A 27495-nucleotide genomic window follows, 5' to 3' on the forward strand; every position below is an offset into this window, starting at 1 on the left:
CTCTGTTTTCCATGGCTTCAAGTTGCTACAGAATGTAAATTCAGGGCAAGCTTGGTTGATTGCAACCAAACGTCTGACCAGTTTCTTCCTTTTCCTGCAGGATTGTTGTGTAAGCCAAGGAGGCATGTGGTACCTCAAAGGGACAGTCCAGCAGCCAACTTCTTGACGATGGGAGTCGCTTTGGTTGCATCCGGTTTCATCCCAGGATGAACAAAGAAACAAAGGAAGACTGCCGTGCTAGCTAATTTGCAACGACATTCAAACCACTAATCCTGGTTGGAGGGGGGAATCTGTATATGTTCCCCTAGCTTCACTTGAATCCCTAAATATCTATATTTCTCAACCTTACTTAGGAAGCAACCACGACATGAACAATCCTTATTAGGGTGGCTGAACTGTTTTATGAAATCATGATCTAACGGTTCATTTTATAATGAATGCCAATAAATTTCGAGTTTGAAGGTGGAGATCCGGATTTTATCTTTACACGGTACGGTCTCCTTTCTCATCGCTGCCCCCCTCCCTTCTGAGGTTTCTTTGTGTAACCGTGGACACCTCTTGGAGGGCATGGCATCGATTGGTTCAGTTCTGAGTTTCATAAAACTTGCCGGATGCAGAACAAACCTTCTAACTGGTTTTAAAGTACCCTGTTTCCTTTTTCAAAGGTGGCTTTGTTCAGATTTAACAAAGCAGGCTGGGGTCTCCATTGCAGCTAAACCCAGTCATATATTCCCCACCCACCCACTCCTGTTTTTATTCTGTAATGAAGCAGGTGGCATTCTCGCTTTGCACGGGGTCGGGCAAAAAGATACTTCAATGAAATTGGCATAGGGCAGTGGTGGCTAATCTTTTTGGGCTCCTGTGCCAAAAATTGTGCTCGCGTACCAGCACCCAGAGGCAATATGTGCGGGCTCCCTCCCCCATGCCCTCCGCGCATACGTGTACAATTTCTCTCCCCCCCCCCCCGCCCCTTTACCTGCTCTGCGCCTCCCAACTGATTTTCAGCCCGTTTGAGGCCTTTTTCGGCCTGCTAGAGGCTTGAAGGAAGCCTCTGCAGGTTTTGCAGGCCAAAAAATGGGCCTGTTTGGTCACCTGTATTTCCGGAAATACAGGAAGTGATGAAACGGGCCTATTTTTCGGCCTGCAAAGGCTTCCCTTAAACCTCTGGCAGGCCAAAAAAGGCCCCAAAATCAGCTGGCAGGCACGCGCATGCGCAGTGAGTTAAATTTGCCTGGGACTTGCATGTTCTGTGTGCCACGCGTGCCATAGGTTTTCCATCATGGGCATGGGGAGTGAAAATGTTGACATATCGGGAAGCAAGTCATCAGGCACCCCCTTATAGCCCGTTTTGCGGGTTGAAATAGAAGATTAGTGCAGTATATTCTGAAGAACATGAAAGATAATGGAAACGATAGGTAGTCCTCAGTTTTATGACCGTAATTGAGACCACAATTATGGCTGTAAGTTATGACGGTCATTACATTATTTTTTTTTGCAATGGTGGTTAAGCAAACTTGTAGTTGTTAACCTTGTTAACCAAACCCAGTTTGCTGGGGGATGTTTGCTGGAAATGGTACAAATTGTAGTCATGAGACTGCAGGTGGCCTAGAGATCAGAACTTTTCCAAATCCTAACTTCAAATAGTCTCTAAATGAGAGGTCGCAAGTCAAGGACTACCTGTATAGAAGTCTTTTAAAAATGACTTTTAAATGATCTTTTTGCAACACGATCTTCATATTCTCAAATTAGAATGTGGCCATTGGACACAATAAAAATCGAGGTAAGCCATTTGCATAGAAATGAGACATTAATTTGTGTTGTGTAGGCATATATGTAATCAGCTACCGCCCTTTCTTTAGGACACTAGCTTTAAAACCAAAACCGCACTCTAGTTTTTAAATTTGTTTCACAGCTTGTGGCAATCAAGGCATAAATCACTTGTCTTGTTGGATAACTTTAGAATGTGTGAAATTGTTTAGAGTCACCATAATTCATCAAAAACAAACACATGGCCCTGGGAGAAATTGCTTAACAACTTCCCCTCTCCCAGAGAAACTCTCCAATTTTTCAACTCCAAAGATCTACCGAAACAGCCAAGATTTAATAACTTTATGGAACAGCATAAATATGGAGTGCTCCGGTGGCCTAGAGGTGACTCTCACTTCACAATAAGGAGGCTGTGAGTTCAATCCTAGGTAGAGGCATGTATCTGCTGAACAAAACTCCACCGGCCAGTAAACTTGCAGATTCATCCAGTTGTCCAGAGTCCACCTCGCAAGGGTCATCAAAAGAGGGTGGTGATGGAAAGTATGGAGGACATTCCAATTTCCAGGGACATCTTATTTCATGGAAGCCGGGCCACAATAAAAGATCTGCTTCCAAAGTCCCATTGATGCGGTGAAGCCCAAAGGTCACCCTTGAATTTTATCAGATGGGCAGAAGTGGTCCCAAACCATGAAGGACCTTCAAAAGAAAGAACCTTCAAGAAGACAATCTGGCATCGGGAGTCAACTAGTCTTCCATGGGTTCATTCAACCAGCATCCATAACTACTTGAACCCCTCTGTTCTGGGGGTATCAGGTACTTCAGAATGTGCTTCAAGAGGAACTGCACATGAAAGACATTGCACAAAGTCCAAATGAGAAAGGACAAAGGTGTAACTGTGAACAGGACCTCCCAGGAAAAGTAAGCGATGCACAATCACCTCTTTCAGCAGGACACCCTCTCTTTAAAATAATACACATCTGCAGTCATCATTATTACACCCTTCTCCTGCACCCTTCCAGAAGCACATGAAACGCACCCACCAGAAACCAGCACAAACTTAATTGCATACAGGATTTATTTGCCCTTTGCAAAACACCCAATAAGACCAAACAACTGGTAGTAAATGGAAATACACCGTGTGGCAGAGTCGAGTTTCCACCTGGAATCTCTTAATCGAAGCAGAACAAGCCACCCTCAGTAGATAAGGCAGGTGAATTTGTAACAGCAGCCAAGAGTTTTAAAACTGCAATTATGGTTTTTTTTTTTCTTCTGGCAGGCAGCTCGAGTTCTTTTTAAATTAGGAATACAATATGAAACAGATCCCTTTTCTTTGGGGAAAAAAAAACAAGTCACCTTTTGTGACGCTGATTGGCAACTGACTTATTCGTGTATAATTTGAAGAGAACTATTGAACTTCGTGCTCTCATTTTTCTTAAAAACTCAGAACTAAGCGAAGGGAGGCTTTAAATTCTCCGCTTGCGTTCCCAGGAGTTTCTTCTGACAAAAATAGTAAATGCTTGTTCTAAAACTACAGAGTAATTGGACCTTGCAAGAAATGTGAGTTTCTGCAGGAGGTTTGTTTAAAAGGATGAAATATTATCACAGCATATATTTGGCCCGTTCTACATACAGCATATTTGCTGATATGATAATAGGTGACTTTGGGGCTTAAGCTGATCTAAATTCTTACCAATGTGGCTTCCAGTTGAATGTGTGGTAGACCATTTCCAGAAAATCAAATCCTTGAAGACACACTGGATGGATTTAAGTTAAAGTGAAATTGGAGGTTCTGTTGTTTTTATTTTGCTTCTTTGCTAATAAGTTTACTTTTTATGTGGAGGCTGTTTTGTAATATTCAGTCTTCTAATGGTTGACGCACCAGGAGTTTTATTAGCCAAATTATACACTCATATATATTGCAATTGTATGTGACAATGGCACACTACCAAAAAAATCACCTATATTTTGGTTTTCAACCCCAGGAAGTAGCTTAAGTCCAGAAGAGTTGTTATTGTGCATATGCAACCTGTGCGGTTCTCATTTCTATAACACTTCAGGTTTTTTTTTTCCCCCAGCAGAACTAGAATTGTTGAGTTGCATAACAAAATTAATTTATAAACTGGTTGTGAGAGATTCTCCCTCCAGAGGGAACTTGGCTCAGGGCGAGAGGGAATCAACCAGATTCCAACTCAGTAGAACGAACCAAATGGATCCAACCCACAACCCATTTTACAGAAAATCTGCCAATCCTGAGCCAAACTACATCGTGTTCCCTAAGAAACATTAAAAGGACGACATCATGGGGGGGGGGGGGGGGGAAATATTATTTCGATTCCCCGCTGTACTTTTTAAGGATATTGAGAAGAGAAAGACTTATATTTTGCCCGATGTTCATCAATTTCCTTTTTAGTTTCTTCAATACGACTAAAGATCTCCTTGAAGAGAAGTTTATATTCTGGAGACACGTTGGAAGAGAAGTTGGCTGAATCAGCAGCCAGGGCACCGGGTTCCCTAAGACCCCCATTGAGGGGTACGCTCCCACCATGGACATCTTTGGGACGCTGTCTGGAAGTCTGCACAGCCTTGTGGTCCAGCAATTCTTTGTCCCTTTGACACTTCTGCAGAAGCTCTTCATACTTGACCTTCAAGGCGTTGTATTGGGCGTCGACCTCGTTGAGTAGAGAAACGCCCCGTTGCTTGACCGCTTCTGCCCTCCTGATGCAGGTCTCTTCGTGGCCTCTGAAGAGGAGGTCCTCGCCCGCCGTGCTGCTAAGGAAGCTCTCGCTGCTGCTTCTTTTGAGGGACCTCTTCTCAAGGTCAGGAAGGATGAAGGACGTCCCGTCCCAAGGACCATGGTTGAGTTCTTTTTCTAAGGGTTCTTTGAGGGAAATGAAAAAAGATTCCGGGGGCAGTTGCTCCATTCTATTCGGACAGGGGCTTCCAGAATGAAAGAGCTGCTTCATTTCGGCCACTTCCGTCTCCAGTTCCTCCGCTCTCGCCTGGTACATATGGATGTCCACCAGCTGTTGCTCAAGATCTGTGTTTTCCTTCAGCAGAAAACCGTACTCTTCCTCCATAGACAATCTCTTTTCTTTCTCCACGTTGAGCTGAGTTTGCAGGAGAGTTACGGCCTTCTTCAAATTCTGGTTTTCCTCTTCTACGGGACTTAGTTGACTATCCATTGATATAATCTTTTCTGCAAATATGTGATCGTAGACAAAATACCTAGGGATACACAGAAAGAGAGAAGAGGAAATGCTTAGTTTTGTTTTTGCCCAAGGAATCTCATTCCCATCGCATTTGAAAACATTAATCGCATGGTTACATTACATCCGGAAGAAATCGCCCCAAAGTAAAAAAGATTTATTTAAACCTGGAATATCAGTTTAGCATTTCAAACATCCATTTTCAATCAAAGCATGCCACGGCGTCCTCCTTTGCATGGAAACCAACCATTGGGAATTTTTGGCGGGAATGTTGGCATGTGATCAATATTAATTTTCAAGGTCCTCCGTATTCTCGCTTGGTGAGTTTACTACTTACTTGCGGAGATCGTACAGTTCTTTCAGGCATGGGAAACTCTGGACCGATTTGGGCTGCTCGTAGTTTACGTGGCTTTGCCCAGAGGTCTTCAGCTCTTCCACCTGCCTCTGAAGTTCATCAATGTGAGTCTGGAGGTTCTCAATGGTCTCCGTGAGACTGAAAGGAAGTTTGGAAAGCACATGAAGCAGCATGGATACAGCCGTCAAACTCCTTCAGGTATCAGAGATGATTGCACCTGCTCAAAAGTACACTTTGATGTTCTCCTGACTTGGACCTCTCATAGTACAGTTTGATGTTCTCCTGACTTGGACCTCTCATAGTACAGTTTGATGTTCTCCTGACTTGGACCTCTCATAGTACAGTTTGATGTTCTCCTGACTTGGAACTCTCAAAGCATACAGTGTTTCCCCAAAAATAATACCCCGTCTTTTTGCCACCAAAAAAAGGTACCAGGTCTTATTTTCGGGAGAAAGTCATCCACTGACTAACCTCACTTGCGTGCGTCAACCCCAGCCTGTCAGAGTTTTCGCTGTCAGAGGCCTTCAGGAACTTCTTCTACAGCCGGCAAGGCTTTCCTGAAGGCCTCTGCAGCTGATAACTGAGCTCTGGATCGATCCAGAGCTTTGTTATCAGCTACAGAGGCCTTTACCAGCTGCAGAAGGAATGGGCCAGCAAGGCAGGTGTCGAGGTGTGCGAGGCCTGGCTACAACTGTCCAAAGGTAAGTAGTAGGGCAGCTCCACGCCCACATCCCCACCCTAGCTTAATTTTTACCCGTCCACTCGAGTGGGTGGGGTCTTAACTAGGGCTTATTTGGGGGGTTGGGCGCACGTGTAAAAATTCAAGTTACTTTCAGGGTAGGTCATATTTTTGGGGAAACAGGGTAGTTTGATATTTTCCTGACATGGACCTCTCAAAGTACAGTTTGATATTTTCCTGACTTAAGACCTCTTTCTCCCGCAGTCACCAGCTAACAAAAGGAGTCTTGTGAACATCACATCTCCATACTCCAGAGAAAGACAGTTTTGTTTTGTTTTGTTTTTAAAAAAAATCAGGTTACAGATTGGAAGATTCAGAAGAACTAGCACTAAAGTAAAATATGGTACAGACATTTCTCCTTAACTTCTAATAATCTTTTGGAAGCAGATATGGCATGAGTAAAACTCAATAGTGGTGTGGTAACCCCTTTTCTGAACGACAGGCAGTCCTTGATATATGACCACAACGGAGACCAGAATTTCTGCTGTGAAGTAAACCGGTTGTTAAGTGAATTGCGACCAATTTTCTGACTTTTTTTTTTTTGGCCATAGTTGTTAAATGAATCGATGCAGTGTGACCGCAAGGATTCTGTATAAGAGTGAAAAACAACCATAAAGAATAGAAAATAGAATAGTTTATTGGCCATTTTCAGTGCCCATGTGACTTTGAACGAATCGTTGTAAGTTGAAAAGTACCTGCAACGTTGCAAAGTTTATAAAAGACTGCAGGGACCTTTTACAATCTGCAGCTGATGGAATCTGATAAACTCATCATGGCGTTGCTATCTGATTCGTTTTTCGTCACGCATCGGATGAAGTAGTCACAGCTCATGAAAACTCGGGTCTCCTAACACAATTTCTTAGTTAGAAAAAGGGCCTCCGGTCTTTTCCAGGTTTTCAGGAGTGAGATAGGGTGGACAAAAGGAGCTTCATGGGTGAAAAAAAGGAAGCACAATCACCTTACAATCCATTCCACCACTCGAGGCCCTCGCTTGAGATAATCCTGATAAAATCGGACAAGGTCCATGATGAATCTATTTTATAATAACCTGGCAGATAAGGGGAAACTATTCTGCCAGCAGCCAACTTAATTACCTTCCTATCTTTTGCTGGGAGGCCCTGCTGTCAATGACCAGTTTTTGATTCGCATCTTCTAGCTCTCTCGCCGTGACGTCCAGTTGCTCGTAGACTTTGGCGTGCTGATCGTTCATTTGACGCAGAAGATCCACCTGCTTGGTAAGATACTGCAGAATGAAAACAGGTACAGGTATTAAACCAGCCTCTCCAGAGCAACTTTCATCATCTCGAACACGGGGAGTTGTCTTAATTTTAGGACTCGGGACATCATCATCCTCTTTTTAACATAATCCCCGTCTGGGCAACTGAATGCAGCGGAGTGTTTTACTGGCCAGATGCCCTTCCTGTCACTGATGCGGAGTAATATTCAGCAGATATATTCTCATTGTGCCCAGAGAGAGAAAAATACCTGTCTCTACTTAGGATCGAACTCACAGCCTCCTGGTGAGTTCTGCATGTGTGCCATTAGTATATGGCGCTAATTGTTTCCTTAACAAGAAAAGCTTTAAGTGTCAAAGAGGTGATGGAAACAAGGTGTTAAAATCCACAGCTGTTTCAGCAAGCTACTCAGGTTTCAGTCACTCTCATACTTAGTCCTCAACTTACGACCACAATAGCAATTTCTGGTGCCAAGTGAGACGTTCGTTGCGTGACCTTTGCCCTGTTTTATGACCTTTCTTGCCACAGTTAAGTGAACCTCTGCAATTCTTTTAGTTAGTCACACGGTTCACTGAATAGCTGCAGTGATCCTCTGAATGGCTACGGCCAAGATTGGAAAATTGGGCGAGAGACTTGCTTTCACCGCCTTGCTTAGGGCACATAAATCCTGGCTCCAACCGGTTGCAAGCTAAGGATTAACTAAGGCCTGCAAGCAAACCACCTAGCTCAGAGGGCATTGCGGACTGCACGAAATGGAACCAAAGGTACGTCAAATCGGGTTCACACCACATACTCAGCCCCAGAAATCCCCGCAACAAGATTATCGGGCCACGAAAATAGCATTCAGCAGTTTAGCAGTTCAAATCCCACCAGGCTCAAGGTTGACTCAGCCCTCCATCCTTCCAAGGTCGGTAAAATGGGGACCCAGATTGTTGCGGGCAAGAGGCTGGTTTGGTAAATCGCTTAGAGAGGGCTGCATAAAGCACTGTGAAGCAGTATATAAGTCTAGGCTATATTGTGTGTGCTCTCTCTCTCTCTCTTATCTACCTAGTCTGTCTGTCTGTCTCTATATATATCTAAGAGCCGTGGTGGTGCAGTGGTGAGAATGCAGTATTGCAGGCTAATTCTGCCAGTAGTTCAATCCTGATCGGCTTAAGGTTATCTCAGCTTTCCAATAAGCAATAAAATGAGCACCCAGATTGTTGGGGGCAAGAGGCTGGCTTGGTAAACTGCTTAGAGAGGGCTGTGTAAAGCACTGTGCAGCGGTATATAAGTCTACCTGTTATTGCTTATCTACACCTGTCTTCATCTGGCCTGGTCTGAACATGAGCAATCAAACTTAACAGATTAATTTTCGACTGTTCCTCCAAATAAATGGAAGACGTCCCCAATGAAGAATTCCCAATGAAAAGGCATTTATGAGTTCACACATTTGCAAGTCAAATCTATGTTGGAAAATGTGGGATTTAATAGATTTAATCTATGCTCATTTGGCACCCAAGTAAGATCTGCTCCGACGTGCAACTGTTTGCATTTCACTTGTCTACAGGTGAGATGGTACAACACCCAAAGTTGAAAGTAAACCCCATGGTAACTCAATACGTGTTGACTCAGCTCCTGATGGTCTCCACTTTTACGAATCTTGGTGCAAATATGGTTGTTGGCCTGCCTCACCATACTTCTACATTATAACAGCAAACATGCAGAGCTGAAGGGGTAAATAATTCAATTTTATAAGGCCATCTTCGGTCACCTCTATTTCCTGCAGTTGTTCCTGGTTGGTGGAATACATCTGCTGCAGAGAGGACTCCAGTTCCGTGTTTCGGTCCAAAAGGGTCTTCCCCAGTTCAGCAGCAAGATGAAGATCTACAACAAATAGTGTGTATGACTTTATTTAATGCACCACCTTATTTTAAGTACTGTTATAGGCATTAAAAATAATCAAGTACGGTTTAATTTCTAGAGCAGGGGTGTCCAACCTTGGCAACTTTAAGACTTGTGGACTTCAACTCCCAGAATTCCTCAGCCAGCTTTAAGACTTGTGGACTTCAACTCCCAGAATTCCTCAGCCAACTTTAAGACTTGTGGACTTCAACAGAATTCCTCAACCTTGTGGACTTCAACTCCCAGAATTCCTCAGCCAACTTTAAGACTTGTGGACTTCAACTCCCAGAATTCCTCAGAACTTTAGACTTTGGCTCAGCCAGCAAAGCTGGCTGAGGAATTCTGGGAGTTGAAGTCCACAAGTCTTAAAGTTGCCAAGGTTGGACACCCCTGTTCTAAAGGAATAAAGGTTTGCTTCATTCACAGAGATTAATGGCACATTTCAGAATCTATAGCGGGTTTGTTTGGGGTAACAGATATCAAAGTTGCTTTATTATCTAAAGTTTAATCTATGCTTCTTACTTAGCCCTTCAGTGTCTCACTGAAATGTGACAAAGTGCAGAGATCGTGAAGTCCTTTCAGGATAGGTTTTGATAACAGATTGCACCAGGTAATTCTATTTTTCACCCATTTCTTTTGTATTCAATTAACCAATCTACAGAGACGCGTAGAATTAACAGCCACAAAGGCAGGAAACGAACAAGATAACGTTTTACTGTGTGGCCCTTAGAACAAACGGTTTCAAAACACCGCTTTTGTTCCTTGCCTAAATGTTTGGTGTTAAAATGCTGGCTTGCTCCCAGGGAATGCAAGTTGTTTTTAAACAGGCCAACTTTGCTGGTATTAAGTTGGTACAAGTTTCATCACGCAAAGAACTGGCAGATTGCAAAAAAAAAAAAAAAAAGACTTAAGGAGCTTAAAATCTTTTCCCATTACCTGTATAGCATGCAAAAGAACTTTTGCTGTTCACAATATTTTGGTTGACCGGTGGTGAAATTCATTCCAAAGGTTGTCATGTTGACAAATAGTACAACAGAATAAACAATCTCTTGGAGAAACTAAATGCCTCAGAACAACTGTAGCACCTCAACATGTCCTTCTGCTTAATTTTAAGTTCTCCATTTGCTCTGTTTTGGTTAAATGTTTGCACTTAAATGCTTTTTTGTTTTTTGTTTGCAAATTAAATGTTTTTGAAAGCAGCTCACTGATGCTACAAAAACTGCTACAACTTTGACAATTTGAAATAGGAGATATATACACACACACACATACATTGATTGGAAACCAAACAAGGGACATCAAACCTTAAAACAGACTGATGCGTTGTAATTTCTCTATTGCACCTTTGTGTAAAAATTCTAGGAAACATATTTGGGATTCATAAAAGGTCAGAGACCTCAAAGCTGGGACAATTTATCTTCTTTGGTGACTACAAGCTATGGTTCTTGATCTAAGACGGACTGTAAAGCTATCACTGATGCTTTCTGCAAAACGGTCGAGCCAGAATTTGGTGTAATCCTTTCTAACAATCTGCAGAATTGTCAGGAACACAGATGGTGATGATTTGCCCAAATTAATAGTTCAAAGATCATTACTGGCGTACCAATAACTTCCACGCTATTATTATATTCTGTGATCTGTCTCGAGCAACATTCAAAATGATTGTAAAATTGGGTGCGATTCATTTTAATAGTGTCTTGCTTAGCGATGGAAATTCTGGTCATAAGTTGAGAACTGTTATTTGATGAGATCCCTTTCTCCAATCTGATTCTCCTCCGGATGTATTCAAGTTCTAAATTTGAATGGGAGTCAAGAGCTCCATACTACACAGATACACCTGGTAGCAGAAATCCATTTTCCCACGTTTCCTTCCACATAGTTTCATAGCTGCTGTTCCAATTCCAGCGAGACTTCAATGGTATCTTTGATCATCAATTACAAAGCTGTGGAAAATCCCCTTAAGTCTACTTCTACTATTACAAAAACAATCCACCTACGTACTCCAAAAATGTACTACCGCCTGAAGTTGTGTATCTCTCTTTTCAACACATCGCTGGTGCTAAAGTCTGCGGAACCTATTTCGGATGAAACATTCCTCCAGAGAATATTGAAGCTAAATTAGCTGCATGTCTTAGCGTTTTTACCAGAATGTTTCAATTTTAAGGCGAACTGAAGTTCAATTGAAGGTACTCAGCAAAATTATATGGTCATCTTGAGTGGATAACTAGCAAAGGAATTCATCTTCTCATTATCTTACAATGTTACATTATCTTACAGCTTGGAGGTCGCGAAGCGCTAAGCAAGAATATGAAATTTGAGAGACATTCAGAAATACACCTGACTCAAGGACTACCGACAGTCCTTGAGTTACGATCACAACTGAGCCCAACATTTCTGTTAAGTGAGAGGTTTGTTGAATGAGCTTCGCCTAATTCTATGATCTTTCTTGCCACGGTTGTTAAGTGAATCACTGCAGTTAAGTTATTACTACAGTCATTGAGTGAATCTGGTTTCCCCTTTGACGGGCACTGCAACCGTCATAAAAATGAGCCAGTTGCCAGGCCTTTGAATTTTGATCACGTAACCATGAAGAGGCTTCAACGGTCGTAAGTGTGAAAAACGGCCGTAAATCACCTTTTTCCACTGCTGTGGCAACTTTGGTCACTAAATGAACTCTTGTAAGTCGGGGTTTACCTGTACCACACAAGAAATAATCAGTCTGAAACATCGTGTAAAGCCATAATATAACATGACCTGCCACCAAGTCTGGAAAATGAATAATAAAATGCCACAGTCCCAATATTAAACGGCAGGAAGAGCTTGCAAAAATTAGACCAAAGTTCAGAGTACCATAAAAGAAAACAGGTTTGCAATGTTAATTGTTGTGAAGGAAACAGTGTGCATGATTGTTGATAAATTTCTACCTCTCAGATAATATAATCTTCTAGCTGAATATGCAATTTAGATGTTGCAACTGGTACAATATTTCTAACTGGTTATCTTAAGCAAACACAATAGTCCCAATGGTTCATTATGAATTTGTCTTTAAAAAAAAAAAAGATATGCCTTTTCCACACTTTGAAACTGACGTAAAACTGACTTAAAATGACAGGATGTGACAACAGCTGCATTTTCATTGCATCCAAAGCCAAGAAATCAGGGCTGTGATTCATAATTTAAAAACAAACAATTTGGAGAATAAATATCTTGGCTTAAATGAATGTATGTCTCAGATATTGCATCATCAATCAAGACAGCCAGGAAAAGGGAAAATTGTGAGCCCTATTTGAAGAAAGTCCTTTGTGTAAAACATTTCATAAACAACGTATGCCTTTTAAACAGCAGGCTTTTACAAATGCTAAAAGTGAAGGAGAGATGTTTTCAAAACAGCTTTGTTACACCTTTGAAGGTCAGGTAAGAATATTTCCCTTCAAAAATATTTCAATAGTTTTTCCAACATCCAAAGAAAGACATCTGATAATACAGAAAGGCAAAATTGTAATTTGTTAGTCCTTAAAACAGAACTAACTACAGAGGCACCAGTATTGTAATAAAAGCACTTATTATTTTTATCTGCACACAACATGTCTCTGGACTTCACACCCAAATCCTGTCGCTCCTCTACACTGTATGCACCATCGGAGCAACTAGGCAAATTTATGGCACACCCAAAGTCGTTTGGAAAGCTCTAAATTCTAGAGAAAATCCCCCCCTCCAATCCTATGGAACATGGGATAACCCTCATTGTAAATTTAAATTTAAATACAGTAGTAAAATATATCCCTGGAGATTCCCAATCATCCAGGTCATGGTTGAAGAACAGAAATAAAGGATGGATGAGAAGCAAAATGTTTTGAAGAAAGTCCAATAATAAGACATCTTTAATTTATTTTTTTGCATTTCTTATTTGCCAATTAACCTAGAATCGGAATATTGCACCATCCATAGACTCAAATTCTCTTTGCATACCTGCCTTAAACTATGGGAATATCCCCCAAAGCTAAAAGTTCATTGATTTGCAGCTTTCCGGTAGCCTAACCTTCTTTTGGAAAATGCCTTTCGTAGGGTTTAGCTCTATTACTCCCAAGCAAGCAAGGATTAGTACTCCGGCTGAACCCAGGATTTAAGTTTCCAAATTAAACACAGCAAGGAATCAGGCTTAGCCATCTTTAATTGCATTTAGAAGTCTTTCCTCAGGCTTTCGAAGAACATTATCTTCAAGGGCAGGGTTTTTTTAACCTCAGCAATTTTTAAAAGGGTTGGAATTTAACTCTCACAATTCCTCAGCCAGCAGGCTGGCTGGGGAATTCTGGGAGTTGAAGTCCAGACATTTTAAAATTGCTGACCTCTAAGGGTCTTCTGCCCACATTTATTTATGCTTTGTAAAGCCCAGTTTCTTTTTTCTGGCTCTTTCTCTCCTTCCTCAGCCTCCCTTCCTCCTTATCCACCAAGTTCACATCCATCTTTCTCCTTAAAGGGGCTTCCCAGCTATGCCCCTCCTCTATTCATTGTCCTCCCCCCGCCCCGCTTGCTTTTGGGGGGCCCCTCCCTGCTATTCTCCTTTTGACCCCTTCAGCTCTTTTAATGTTCGCATTTCCCCCTTTATTCACGATGAAATGTCTTTTTATAAGGCGGGGGTCCCTTGCAGTGTTATTCCGATGGGAATAAGAGAGCGGGGGATGGGGTGGAGGAACAAAGCAGGGCAGGACAGTTGCGAGCAGAAGGAAGGGAGGAAGGAAAAAAGGGTGACAGACAGAAGGAAGGAGAGAAGAGTGATGGAAAGAAGGAAGGAAGGAAGGAAAGAAGGAGAGGAGGAAGGGAAGAACGGTGATTGACGGAGGAAAGAAAGGAAGATGAGAAGAAGGAAGGAGAAGGGTGACAGAAGAAAGGAAGGAGAGAAAGAAGGGGAGAAGGGTGACTGACGGAGGGAAGAAAGGGGAGAAGGAAGGAAAGAGAAGGGTGATAGAAGAAAGGAAGGAGAGAAGGAAAGAAGGGTGATAGAAGAAAGGAAGGGAAGAAGGGTGACTGATGGAGGGAAGAAAGGAAGGGGAGAAAGAAGGAAAAAGAAGGGTGATAGAAGAAAGGAAGGAGAGAAAGAAGGGGAGAAGGGTGACTGACGGAGGGAAGAAAGGGGAGAAGGAAGGAAAGAGAAGGGTGATAGAAGAAAGAAGAAAGGAAGGAGAGAAGGAAAGAAGGGTGATAGAAGAAAGGAAGGGAAGAAGGGTGACTGACGGAGAAGAAGGGTGAGAAGGAAGGGGAGGAAAGAAGGAAAGGAAAAGAAGGGTGATAGAGAAGAAAGGAAGAAAAAGGAAGGGGGAGAAGGAAAGGAAGGGGAGAAGAAGAGGAAAGAAGGGGTGATAGAAGAAAGGAAGGGAAGAAGGGTGACTGACGGAGGGAAGAAAGGAAGGGGAAAAAGAAGGAAAGAGAAGGGTGATAGAAGAAAGGAAGGAGAGAAGGGAGGAGGGTGATTGACGGAGGGAAGAAAGGAAGGGGAGAAGAAAGAAGGAGACAGGGAAGGGTGATGAAAGGAAGAAAGGAAGAAATAGTCCGGCTGGGGACGATGGAATTCCTTTCAGCAGAAAGCGGGGTAAGGGCAGGTGGGCAGAATTAACCAACCAGAGATGAGGGAGGGGAGGGGAAGATGCCCACACAGGTGAGCAGGAAGAATTAAAAGACAAAGCCATTGTCTTAAGGGAGGACGGAGGGACAGAAGGGGCTAAGAAACCCCCACTCAGTTAAGGAGGCAAAGGAAGGGGTGACCCCTACCAGCCCTGACCCGCCCTGCTACAGCTACCCAACCATTCCAGCTGGGGAGGATGGGGACTGGAGTAGGAAGGAGGCAGGGAACTCTCTGCAGCTGGAATCCACCCCACCTACCCCCTCTCCTCTGGATTAGCCAGGGGGTGATGGGAGCAGGGGTCCCTTGGCTGGAGGAGCGCGCTGGGGATGATAGGGAGCCTTCCCACGCAGGATAACAGGGATAATAGGTGTTGGAGTTCCACCCTATTTCCACCCCACCCCCCCCCAAAAAAAGACTAAAGGATGTTGGCTAGAAGGTAGAGTTGCGTTAGGTGGGGACAATGGGCAGTATAGTCTGAAGCTTGAGTTGAAGCGCACAGAGAGAAATGGGAAGGCAGAGGATAATAGGCACTGGAGTTCCAAACCCTCTGCCGCAGCCACAGAGGATAGTGGGGTTGGGTTAGTGGGGGACAATAGGAAGTGGAGTCCAGGACTTGAGCTCGGCAAGGAGAGGAGATGGGAAGGGGGAGGATAATAGGCACTGGAGTCCCATCCCCACCCACCCACCCATCCAAAGAGGATGCCGGCTAGAAGGTGGGACTATGTGTCGGTTGGGGATAATGGAGAGTGTAGTCCAGGGCTTGAACTCAGCGAGGACAGGAGATGGGAAAGGGGGAGGATAATAGGCACTGGAGTCCCTCCACCCAAAAAAACAACATTGGCTAGAAGGTGGGGTTGGGGATAATAGGGAGTGTAGTCCAGGGCTCAGCAAGAAGAGGAGATGGAAAAGGATGTTGGCTAGAAGCTGCGTCGGTTGGGGTTAAGGGGGAGTGTAGTCCAGGGCTTGAACTCAGCGAGGACAGGAGATGGGAAGGGGGGAGGATAATAGGTGTTGGAGTCCCCCCCACCCAAGAGAACATTGGCTAGATTAGAAGGTGAGGTTGGGGATCATGGGGAATGTAGTCCGGGGCTTGAGCTCAGCAAGGAGAGGAGAGGCGGGAGGATAATAAGAATCTCCGGAGTTCCAACTCCCAAAGAAATGGGGCTGCGGCGGCTGGGGATAATGGGGCAGGTAGTCCAAGGGAGAAGCAGCAGTCCCGCCGCCCGCCCGCCCGTCCGCCCGCTCACCTTGCTGCAGGTCCTGCTGGTCGTACCACGGCTCATCCTCGCGGATCTCGAACTCCTCTACCAAACTGTCGGTGAGCATCGCGCCGCCGCCGTTTACCGTCCCTGCGGGCGCCTGGCTGCGCGCCGCCTTTAAAGCCGCCCCCGAGCGCCTCCGAGCGCCTCCGGATTTTCCCGAACGCCCCGCCCCGCCCCTCCCGCGGGGCTCAGGGGGCGTATCCATGAGGACCGAGCGAAGGCAACGTGGCAAGGACGCCGGGCGCGATTCAAAACCAGGAACCCACGCCGGCGGCAGCCAATTAGCGCGCTTCCTCCGCCGGGCCTCTCGTGGCCGCTCCGGCCAATGGCGATCCGACGGCTCCCGACGGCGGCCAATGGCAAGCGATTGGAGAGGAGAGTTGGGGGGGAAACAAGACCCGCCCTCCGAGCTTTTCTGCGCTGCCCGAGGCTGGAGAGTGCGGGTCAGTGCGGCGTTGCCCGGAGGCAGGGAGGGGTGGGTTCGGTTGCTAGGCGTCGCGAGGGGTCGGTTGCTAAGGGGAACGAATGGCGGGTCCCGTCGCCTTGAAAGAAATTGCGGAGTGGACACCGGCAGGGTGGCCGTGGGAAGGGTGACAGGAGAGGGGGGAAGAAGTAGGTGGGCTGGTTGGAGGGTTTTCCCCCCCAAGAATCTCTCTCTCACACACACACACACCCCACTTACAAAGTAGGCGGACGGGGGAATGGAGCTCCTGGCTGGCAGCAAACGGGGCTACAAAAGGAAAAGGTCCTACTGCTTATAATTACTATATTTACTATTAATTACAGTAGAATAACCATTCGTTTGAAATGGTGTAGGGTCTCCTGCTTGAGCAGCGGGGGTTGGACTAGAGGACCTCCAGGGCCCCTTCCAACTCTGTTCTTCTATTCTAAACTGCAACACCAAACTTTTTTTGTGTTCCATTTATACAGGTCCAAAATATTAGACGTGTCTATGCTCAGCCTGGAAGCTTTCTACAGTAATGCATAGAATTCTGGTACTATCAGTCAGCTCCACATAAGTGTCCTGCAAAAAAAAAAAAAAAAAAGCCAAAATGCTGAGAAACAAATAAGTTTTTATTTTTGTTTTGCCCTGTGCTCTACTCTCATTTCCATCAGTGTTTCTCATCAGTATCCTCTCTTGGCTTTGTGAAATCATAGACCATTTGCCAGCCTAAGTTGAAAAGTAATACGATATTATGATTCTCCTAACAACCCTCAGAAACTGTAGGAGCAGCAACTGCCTCAATTTTAATTTTTGATATAATAAATATTGATATAAACCATACCAACCAACGCTTTCATGGGGTCGTTCACAATTTTCAAAAATGGGCGGAAGTCCTGAGAGAGAGAAAAAATTTAACAGGGTGATACAATATCTTTTGAAAAGGGCTTTAGTACACCAAAGTTTTCCAAGTCAAAAATATTTAAGGCTTTTAAAAGTTGTGTGTATGGGCAATAACAAACATCTCCAGATGGAGTCTAATCAATATATATATATATATATATATATATTAAAAAGCAGTTATCCCTGTTCGCTGGTTACAGCAAGAATCCACAATCATTCTGTGTAGCATTTTGGAGACGGAAACATTATTTATTTTACAGTACAAATGCCCAAATTTGCTTTCTTATCCAGTCTTCAAATAAGGGGCTGTTTGGTGCCCATCAAAGGGGCATTTGTTTTTGAAAACGCGAAGCAAACCTTTGGTCCTGTAGAAATCTTACATTGATTGGACGAGGCACTATGAATACATCCATGAAAATATATGAGAAAGAAAACGTGCCGTACAATAGATGTTATTGTACTAGGAGCCAAGATGTGGGATTGGACCAGGGATGGGAGGTGGACCTCACACACAGACAACAACCCCTGATTCCTGCTAAATATTCTGTGTGTTGCATGCCATTCATTCTTAATCTTACCCCAGGCATTAATTGCATCAATCTTGGGATTCCTTTGAAGTAAATATTATTAAAGGGCATCGCTGCTCTCTCTGGTTAACCGATTTTAAGCTTGGTTTTGTAACGTATTGTACAAATAGGTGGGTTAACTATCTCCTTTTACAGGGGTTTTGTAGTTCTGTTGAATTGTAGTTTTTTATTTGGTATTGACAGTGGATTGTGCTCCATATCTTGGTTTATTAAAATGTAAATTTTAGGTGAAAAGGGAGGGGCGGACTCTTTTGTGCTCCTTCTGTATTATCTCGGCTGGAAAGCAAGAAATGTCCTTTTCCCCTCAGGATCCATGAAGGTCGATGATGCTCTTATTTTCTGTTGTTAAATCTTGTCCAATTGCTAAGCTCTCTTGCTAGGGGTGGATCAATGTAGGTGAGAAAATGTTGCCCTCTGGTGGTTCATCTGAATTATATTCTAATTAAAAGATGATTTATATTATCTGTCAGCATTTAGCTTTGTTCAGGCAGGCACACTGTTGTCCTTTTAACTAATTTAATCAATGGTTTTATGCACTAGCTGAGGATGAAACCTTCTGATTTGTAACAGACTCCGTTTCTGCCCTGTATAAAAATCTAGCTTAACACCCCCATCTTATTTTAGCTTTCATTTATATATTATTTATTATTTCAAATGTATATAAGTCACCCATCTTTTATTCTTTTCATTGGCTATGTTTACATATTTTGGCCAAAATCCAACATACTCTTGCTTGTCCTTTTTCATTATTATACATTTAAATAATAAATAAACCCTTTCTGAACTTATTCATTACCAAATTATAGTTTGGTAGCACAACCCTTGTTAAAAATATTAATTCCTTTCCCACAGAGAAAGGACTACACACCCTCTGCAGTTGATAGTCACAAATTTCTTTTAAAAATTCAGCATGGTGATTAGATAATGCAGAACTTCTTTTCCATACTAAACTCATCAGATTAACCTGATCAGGTCATTCATCTATAACATACCACTTTATGAAAACAGTGAAAGAGTTGTATCAAAGCTTACTAGTGGTTACAAATCAAAAAGCATAAAACTGCTCCTTTAAATGTTTGGTATTAATTAACCTTATTATTTCCAAAGAGCAGTGTTTCTGTCGTTTATTCCAATGCCAACATAGTGGTGTTTAAGACTTTAGTGTCAGATTTGTGTTTTAATCTTTCACCGATTGTCTCTTAAGTGCCATTAAATATTGCACAAACATTTCCTAAATTCCACAAAATTATGATCATGCTTTTAAACAGAGGAGCTTCATCCTTAACCCTCGGAGTTCTGATTCCAGTTGTATGTAGATTTTTAAAAATTAGAAAGCATACTCCGAGATGTGCCATGAGAATTGCAAGCTATATATACTTATTTTTGTCCAACTATTTTTTTCTGTACCACAGGGAAGAAGAAAAATATTACAGCAGAAAAATGAAGCCTTTTTTAGGACTTCACCCTAATGCTCTTGCCTACTCGATGACCACGTTAGGCGCTGGAATGATGAACAGTATCTTCAATTTCTATTATGTGAAACTCTTTTTAAACAAGTACAAGATCTCAGAATCAGCATTCAATCAAGGGCAGGTAAGAGTATTGATGTGGCTATTTATATATTTCGTTTCAAAGCAGGTTGTGTTTTTACTGTACATCCAAAATGAAAAGCTTAGGAGTGATGTGGTGGCCTAGAGGAGGAACTTTCACCTCACAATCGGGAGGCTGTGAGTTCGATACTAGGTAGGGGCAGATATTTATCTCTCTTGGCACACTGAGAATATATCTGCTGAACAAAACTTCGCATTGGTGACAGGAAGGGCATCCGGCCATTAAAACACTCTGCTAGCTCCATTCAGTTGCCCAGACTCCGCCCTGCAAGGGATTATGGGGTCGTTAAAAGAAAAAAAAAATCCAAAATGAACAGCTTGCCATGAGACATATTAAACAAAGGTAGCCATAGATTGCTGTCATTAGTAAAAATTCATTTTGTAATCCAAGTGCTGGTTTGAAATTCAACAGGACACGTCCTTTTTGAGACTGAGTGTTGTATCCAGGTAGTCCTCAACTTAGGACAGTAGTCGAGCCTGGAATTACAGCTGTAAGTCATGCCGGTCATTAAGCAGGTCATCACGTCACCATGCCCGATCTTACTAGCTTTTTTGCTGCAGTTGTAAATGTGAACCCATTGTTCGCTAGGGGAATATTTTTACTGAAAAACCGGAAGTGTTCGTCAAAACTGTTGTAAAATACAGCCACGGGACCACAGGACTGCTGAAAATGCCAATAAATGCAGCTGCGTTGCCAAGGGCCCCCAATGCAGTCACATGACATAGGTGGGGCGGGGGCGACCACCAGAACTTTGGATTCAGAACATAAGTTCTCTCTTTAGGGTAGGTCGTAAGTTAATTAATTCGTTACATTAATTTATTTTGCTGCCCGTCTCTTGTCAAACGACTCTGGTCAGCTTACAGCACAAAAACAGTTTAAAATTTTTTTAAATCATCACATATAAAATGACAAAGCAGATAAATTTAAGTCGGAGGCGGTATTCAGCCGGTTCTGACTAGTTCTGGAGAACCGGTAGTGGAAATTTTGGGTACTTCAGAGAACTGGCCAATCCCACCTCTGACTGGGCCCCACCAACCCCACCTCTTCTCTGCCTCCCATCGAGTCCCAGCTGATCGGCTGGGTCTCCTTTGGTTGCTCTGCATAGGAGAACGGAGCTGGAAAGCAGGTTAGTGGGGTGGGGAGGAAATGAGGATTTTACAGTACATCCTTCCCCTGCCACGCCCACCAAGCCACGCCCACAGAACACCACAGCCACCAAGCCACGCCCACAGCTGATTGGCTGGGTCTCCTTTGGTTGCCCTGCACAGGAGAACGGAGCTGGAAAGCAGGTTAGTGGGGAGGGGAGGGAATGAGGATTTTGCAGTATCCTTCCCTGCCACGCCCACCAAGCCACGCCCACAGAACACCACAGCCACCAAGCCACGCCCACAGCTGATCAGCTGGGTCTTCTTTGGTTGCCCTGCACAGGAGAACGGAGCTGGAAAGCAGGTTAGTGGGGTGCTGAGGGAATGGGGATTTTGCAGTATATCCTTCCCTGCCATGCCCACCAAGCCACGCCCATCAAGCCACGCCCACAGAGCACCATGCCCATCAAGCCACAGCCACAGCTGATCTTCTTTGGTTGCCCTGCACAGGAGAACGGAGCTGGAAAGCAGGTTAGTGGGGTGGTCAGGGAAGGGGGATTTTGCAGTAACCTTCGGCCAGGAGTGGGGAGGGAATAGAGATTTTACAGTATCCTTCCCCTGCCATGCCCACCAAGCCATGCCATCCCCACAGAACCGGTAGTAAAAAAACTTTTCAATCCCACCAATGAATTAAGTTTGAACTAAGCCACTGATTGTCAATCGAGGATTGCCTGTATGGGGCATCCTCGGATTTTTTTTTTTTTAATTTATTTATTTATTTATTTGATTTGTCAATTGTTTAGAAGATAATAAGTACAAGTGTATACATAGTTGTGAATATATGAAATGGGTACATATAGAAAAATAAAAGAATAAGAGAAACAATAGGACAGGGACGGTAGGCACGTTGGTGCGCTTTATGCACGCCCCTACAGACCTCTTAGGAAAGGGGTGAGGTCAATAGTAGACAGTCTAAGGTTAAAGTTTTTGGGGTTTGGGGAAGAGACTACAGAGTCGGGTAGAGTATTCCAGACATTGACCACTCTATTGCTGAAGTCATATTTCCTGCAATCAAGTTTGGTGCGGTTTACTTTGAGTTTGTATCTGTTGTGTGCTCTTGTGTTGTTATGGTTAAAGCTGAAGTATTCATTGACAGGTAGGACATTGCAATGTATGATTTTATATACCATGCTTAAGTCGGACCGAAGACGGCGTAATTCGAGGTTTTCTAGGTCTAGAATTTCGAGTCTGGTGGCATAAGGTATTCTACAACGGGTAGAAGAGTGGAGAACTCTTCTTGTGAAATATTTCTGGACTTTCTCAATTGTGCTAATATCACATACGTGATAAGGATTCCAGACTGATGAACTGTATTCGAGTATTGGTCTAACAAATGTTTTGTTGAGTTTCCAGTCTTGCTTGCTGTGGGAAAACCTGACCTGTCCCGTTTGCTCCCAGGTTGTTTTCATGATCTGGAATGCCATCAACGACCCTCTTTTCGGGTACTTTCAGGACAACTCCCAGGTGCCCTGTTGCTCCCGCCGTCAGTTTTCGATTCTGTACGGGGCCCCCTTGTACGCCCTGGCTTTCCTCCTCCCGTGGTTTCCTTGGAAGCAATACGAGGAAGACGACTGGCTCTGCGGGCTGCATCTGATCGTGGCCTTGTGCGCCTTTGATGGCCTGCTCACGTTCGTCTTGCTGGCGCAGTGCGCCCTTTTCGCTGAAACCTCCACCCGGCACGAGAGTCGCCTCCAGCTGATTAAGTACAACCAGGTAGCCAGCTTGGTCGGCTCCACCAGCATCCTGTTCTGTGGTTTGATCTCGGCCAACATGGAGCGCTTCGCCTACTTCCAGGCCTTCACGGTGCTGGTAGCGGTCGTCGCAACGGCTTGCATGTCCTACACCGGCTTCTACAGCACGACTCAGTACGAGCAAAGGGAATCCTTGATGGAAGGGTCTGATCCAGAAAGCACCAAGGCCCCCTCCCTCTCTTGGTCTTTGGTGTTCTCGTTGACCCGCCAGATCTTGACTCAGAAAAACTTCCTGCTTTTTGTCATCATGAACTTTTTCCAAGTCTTCCACTTAGCCTTCTGCAACAATTTCATGATGATCTTTGCAGATAATCTCATCCCAAACGGAGTCCTTTCTTCCTCCGTCCGAAGCTTTATGTACGGGGCAGGTTTCATTTGTCCGCAGGTAGGCAGAAAACTGCATGTCCGTTTTGTCATCTTTTTTTTTTTCTTAAATGTGTTGAGTCCTAACGTTGTCAGGGCTCCGGCAGTTACCCCCATTTAAATCATGAGTCTCTAGCTGAATTTCCAAACTTAAAGAAGATTTATTAGGAGTAAACATGCCGGCACTGCTTGGGTGTAGCCTACTCTGAGACACATAATTCATTGTCACCCTTGACCCTGGTTTTCCACCACCCCCTGGGTGTATTGTAATTCATATTCTCCAATGGGACACATCCATAGCCAAGAGTCATCAATCAGGCTCTCCAGTTAGAATTTTGCGCGGCAGAAACTTCGGTCGCCTGGAAACTATCTTTGAAAAACATTTATGGAATGCAGGCTGCCCACTGCTTCCCCCTCCCTTTCTGTTGGCAACTGTAAAAAGACCATAGCCATATTTTATGAGTTGATAAACATATTTTAAGTCCTACTTCTTGCCGGGAAAAGTTAAGGGAAGATCTTGGAGAAAAATATGATCTAGGATTATTGTTGTAGAAATGGCCTGTACATACTATTGTGTAAAAGCAAAACGTTGTAGTTGTAATGTTGTTAGCTTTGACTGTGCTAGAGAGAGTCGGACGTTGGTGCTTTTTTTCTTTTTTCTTTCTCACATTACACTATAACACCCCCCCCTTTTCCCTTCCTCTCTTTACTTTTTCATGTTTTTCTTTCTATTTTTTACTTCGATAAACTAATAAAAAAATTTAACTTGAGAAAAATATGATCCAGGATCAAATATTGGGTGCTACTGATTTCAATCAAAACTGCCTGACTTTTATATACAGTGGTACCTTGGTACTCGACTGCTTTGAAACACGCTGAATTTGGTACTTTTGATGCAAAATTTTTTGTCCCAGTACTCATTGTTTGTTTGGTACTCAACTCACAAGCTAGAACCTGTCGCTGTTGGCTGCCTTGTGACTCACAGTATTCCTTATACGGTAGTAAAAATGTGTTAAGTATTCATCGTTTTTGGTACTCATCACACCTCCTGGAACTAATTAAGGATGAGTACCAAAGTACCACTGTATATGATTTAATTAATGAAGGAGTTTTTCCCACTTGTTCCCAGCACAAAATGCAACTGTTTTGTACACATGTATAGTACCCATACACCTGTAAAACATTCGACATACTTGTTTTGAACACAGCATGTGTCAGAATATAATGAATAGTTTCCAAAAAGTATTTTTTGTGGAAATTTTGTTTTGTGTTTCAGTAACACCAACCTGATAAGAAATAGGATTTGAGAGTTATCCCTTCAGATACAGCACTACTGGCCTGTTTGCTTTCAAAATATGGTTTCTTTCCCCATTTTTTAACCTTTTTAAAAAAGTCTACATGCAATTCAACTTCGGTTTTAATGTAGTTCTTTCTCTCTCTCTTTTTTTTTTATTCCTGTTCTATTTCAGTGTCTTGTGCTCCTCAGTCACACTTTGTTAGTGAAATTTGGTTATTACAAGATTGTCTTATTTTCTTTCTACCTGGAAGGAACGGCTGCAATTCTCATGCTCGCTCTGGGTCGAGAATATTACTATTTATTGGCTATTTATCTCACTGTCAACATGTAAGTAAATATTCACCATCAATTTTAGGAGCTGAAAAATACCGCTGGCAGTTGTAGGCTGCCAAAATGGGGGAGTCCAAGAAGATATATACTTTATGGTAATAGACAAACGTGACTTGTGTGGGCCAATTCACCAGATTATTTTATTTCTTCAGGGTGATGGTTCAAGCATCCTTCAGTCTGTTTAATCTACCATTGGCTGATATTGTTGATGCAGATTTAAAGAAACATAAAAGAAAGTGAGTACTATGCCCCCAGTTTTTTTAAAAATCATAAATGAAGCAATGGGTGTCATTATTACATGGATATTAAATTGTAATCTGTTTCCATTATTATATCAGATAAAGCCTGGCCTGTCTTACATTTCAGATCTCCGCTCTCATCCATGGTCTTTGGAACGAACGCTCTCTTCACAAAGCCGGCTCAGTCCTTAGCTCCGATGCTTGTGGTTTCTGTACTAAATCAATTTGGCTTCGCGGATCTGAATAGTAAAGCCGTCAATCCTGACTCCAGGTAGGTGGGCAGTTGTTATTAAAGTCAACCCCATGTATCTGCCTAAAAGAGTTTTTAAGTTCTGCAGGTGGTCCTTGACTTAATGACCACAGATGGGAAGCACAATTTCCACTGCTAAGCAAGGCGGTTGTTAAGTGAGTCGCACCCAATTTTATGACCTTGTTTCGCTGTAGTTGTTAAGCGATTCAGACAATCATGAAGCAAATCTGGTTTGCCCCCCTGTTAAGTCTGCTTGCTGGAAGCTGTTTGGGAAAGTTGTAACTGGTGATCACACGATCCTGGGGACTCTGCATGCCAATTGCCTGAATTTTGAACACATGGCCATGAGGATGCTTTGACGGTCATAAGAGCAAGGACTTTTTTTTCCCCAGCAGCGCTGTAACTGCAAATAGTCTTTAAGTGAATAATTGTAAGTCAAGGACTGCCCGTGTAGTTGGTTTTTTTTTTTTTTACACACACAGTTTGACTCTTGATTCACATTAGACTCTGATGAGATGGATCTTAATTCTGCTTGCAGCGATCCATCAGTCTTGAAGGCGACAGACAACATTTTGGTTTTGCTGACAAAAGATGAGCACAGCTGGGGTGGGTTGCCTGGGTAATCAATGTATAAAATCAATAATGCAACTTGGGGTGATTCTTCTGAAAAATAAACCAGATTTTGCTCAGAAAGTTTGGGTGTCAATTGCAAACCAAAGAGAGTAAGGTTAGGGTGGAAAATAAATCGGCACAGGACAGGCCGTAGCGATAGTTGGTTCCATCATCCCGGTGGAAAATTGTAAAATGTTTTCTCCCTAGTCTGTACATAGGTCTCCATGATGCCATGTTCTACATGATCTGCCTGGTGCCACTTTGCATTACGGCGATACAGATTCTGACCTGGACCCCTTTTTCCATCCAGAATACTCATCTGACGCCGATACTATGAACTGTATCTATGTGTGAGCATTGCAGAACGGTGTTCAATTGACAGGTGTCAATGGCCAGAAAGAACACAGGATTTTCCTATCTCTCTTGAATGAGCCAATCAAATGCAGCCTGTGCCATTTCGTGATCCTCTGTACTTTAAAATCTTATCATTCTTTATTATGAAGTAGGAATCTTTTTCTAAGTTCCATTGATATGCCAGATAAATGGAGACACATTAAAACTTGCAAAGTAAACTGGATGCATACTCTTAAGTTTTTGTCTCACCTTAACACGCAAGAGATAAATAAAATGCCTCCCACCTATTAAGACCCCCCCAAAAAAGGGAGATGAAAAATAAACTCAGGGCATCTCAACACCATTCCACCATGAATGGTTGCTTGAAGGTTGAAGCAGACAAGGAGATATGGAGGACTGCATAACTAAGAAAACCAAGCTTGGCAACATCATAGAAGCTGTTGCTTTATATAGAGAACATCTATACTGGCATATTTATGTTCCAAAGGGCAGTGGTGATTTGGCACGCCACAGTGTAGTTTGTCAGTGGTGGCCAAGGGGGAACTGTAGCAGCACAATGGTGGACAAATCGAAGTGAAGGGCAGAAATTTTTGTAGGAACCTGATGTAAAGGCTTGATAGCAGAAGGAAAGCTGTTTTCTTGAACTTTTTCTCAAGCTGTCGAGCTTAAAATTGAGTTTCCAAGGTCATAGGAAAAATATCTGTTAGGAAAATAGGCCTTGGATGTCTTAAGTGCCGTGCCGATAATCTTGTGTTCACTCATATCATCCGATTTCTGTAATTTGTTTTAGCCGATGATTTTTTTTTTCTGCCTTATTTGAAAATGCGATTTGGGATTTCTTTCTATAAAAGTCTTCCGTTTTTACTTTTTTCAATAGTATTTGTAATGAATGGAAAACAAATTTTGCTTGATAGGGTGAAATCTGAATTACAAACAAAATAAATCGTACTATCCTTTGCCCAATGGATTGTTGTGTCATTTATTCTTGTAATGCATATATGCAAGCCAACTCTTTTTTTTTCATTCTTATTACAACATTGGAGGATAGGACTTCTTAGAAAGACTAAGTTGGGCTTTAGCTTTTTTTTCTTATGTTGTTCTGGTCTATTAAATTCTTCAGCTGTTCCAGTCCAGTAGCTTTCCCTCTCCTTTTAATACATTATCTTAAAGTTTTTAATCTAATAAACCCTTAGTGCCTTTTATTATGAATTAAACTACTGTATAATGGTTCTAAATGTTTAAATCCTTAATTACTTTCTGCTTGTTGGACGTATTATAGGGAACGCAATGGAACTGGCTTTTATAGGTGATATTTTCGGTGGAGCGTAAGTTGTATAAACACCGTTCTATCATTTTTCCTGCTTGCTTGGTAAACTGGATAAACTGGTAACAGAACAAGCTTACAGTGAGGAATACTGATTAAGAATTGGAAAAACACCCACATTTATTTAAAACACTTCCTCCAAACATTATTGTTATAAATGATGGCATTTTTCAGTACAGCTCAACTGACTGAACAAAGCTAAGGTACAATTTGTCATCC

General features: G+C 42.9%; 3 protein-coding genes and 1 long non-coding RNA gene across 7 annotated transcripts in view; 3 read left to right on the forward strand and 1 right to left on the reverse strand.

The window, feature by feature from the left end:
* Nucleotides 1-467, forward strand: part of POLR3E (RNA polymerase III subunit E) — a 30855-nt gene extending 30388 nt beyond the window's left edge. The window contains exon 21 of the mRNA XM_087942167.1: nt 101-467. Coding sequence (XP_087798293.1) covers nt 101-166 — 66 coding nt within the window. The 3' untranslated portion in view covers nt 167-467. The remainder of the gene's footprint in view (nt 1-100) is intronic.
* A 2357-nt stretch (nt 468-2824) lies between these two features.
* On the reverse strand, nt 2825-16288 carry CDR2 (cerebellar degeneration related protein 2). Its single transcript, XM_026689314.2, has 5 exons — nt 16054-16288; nt 9056-9168; nt 7162-7310; nt 5311-5466; nt 2825-4992 (listed from the first exon to the last, which is right to left on the reverse strand). Exons 1-5 carry the CDS (start codon nt 16271-16273, stop codon nt 4116-4118), a joined length of 1515 nt encoding a protein of 504 aa, XP_026545099.2. The 5' UTR covers nt 16274-16288; the 3' UTR covers nt 2825-4115.
* LOC148129657 (uncharacterized) lies at nt 5411-6348 on the forward strand. The gene is made up of 2 exons (XR_015745180.1): nt 5411-5526; nt 6272-6348. It is a non-coding gene; the product is annotated as an uncharacterized LOC148129657 (long non-coding RNA).
* Nucleotides 16285-26915, forward strand: LOC113426880 (solute carrier family 68 member 1-like). 4 transcript variants are annotated; one of them, XM_087942168.1, is made up of 7 exons: nt 16285-16511; nt 19413-19593; nt 22155-22892; nt 24340-24494; nt 24650-24733; nt 24864-25007; nt 25909-26915. In XM_087942168.1, exons 2-7 carry the CDS (start codon nt 19441-19443, stop codon nt 25919-25921), a joined length of 1287 nt encoding a protein of 428 aa, XP_087798294.1. In that variant the 5' UTR covers nt 16285-16511; nt 19413-19440; the 3' UTR covers nt 25922-26915. The 4 variants fall into 4 exon arrangements, with proteins under 4 accessions (XP_087798294.1, XP_026545094.2, XP_026545097.1 ...); XM_026689309.2 differs by having other exon boundaries at nt 16307-16511; nt 25806-26915; XM_026689312.2 differs by having other exon boundaries at nt 16497-16813.
* Nucleotides 26916-27495: the final 580 nt, after the last annotated feature.

The sequence above is a fragment of the Notechis scutatus genome, chromosome 12, assembly GCF_049901735.1.
Source record: "Notechis scutatus isolate UNSWTSFEM ecotype Mainland chromosome 12, rNotScu1.2, whole genome shotgun sequence".
In the NCBI taxonomy this organism is placed as follows: Eukaryota; Metazoa; Chordata; class Lepidosauria; order Squamata; family Elapidae; genus Notechis; species Notechis scutatus.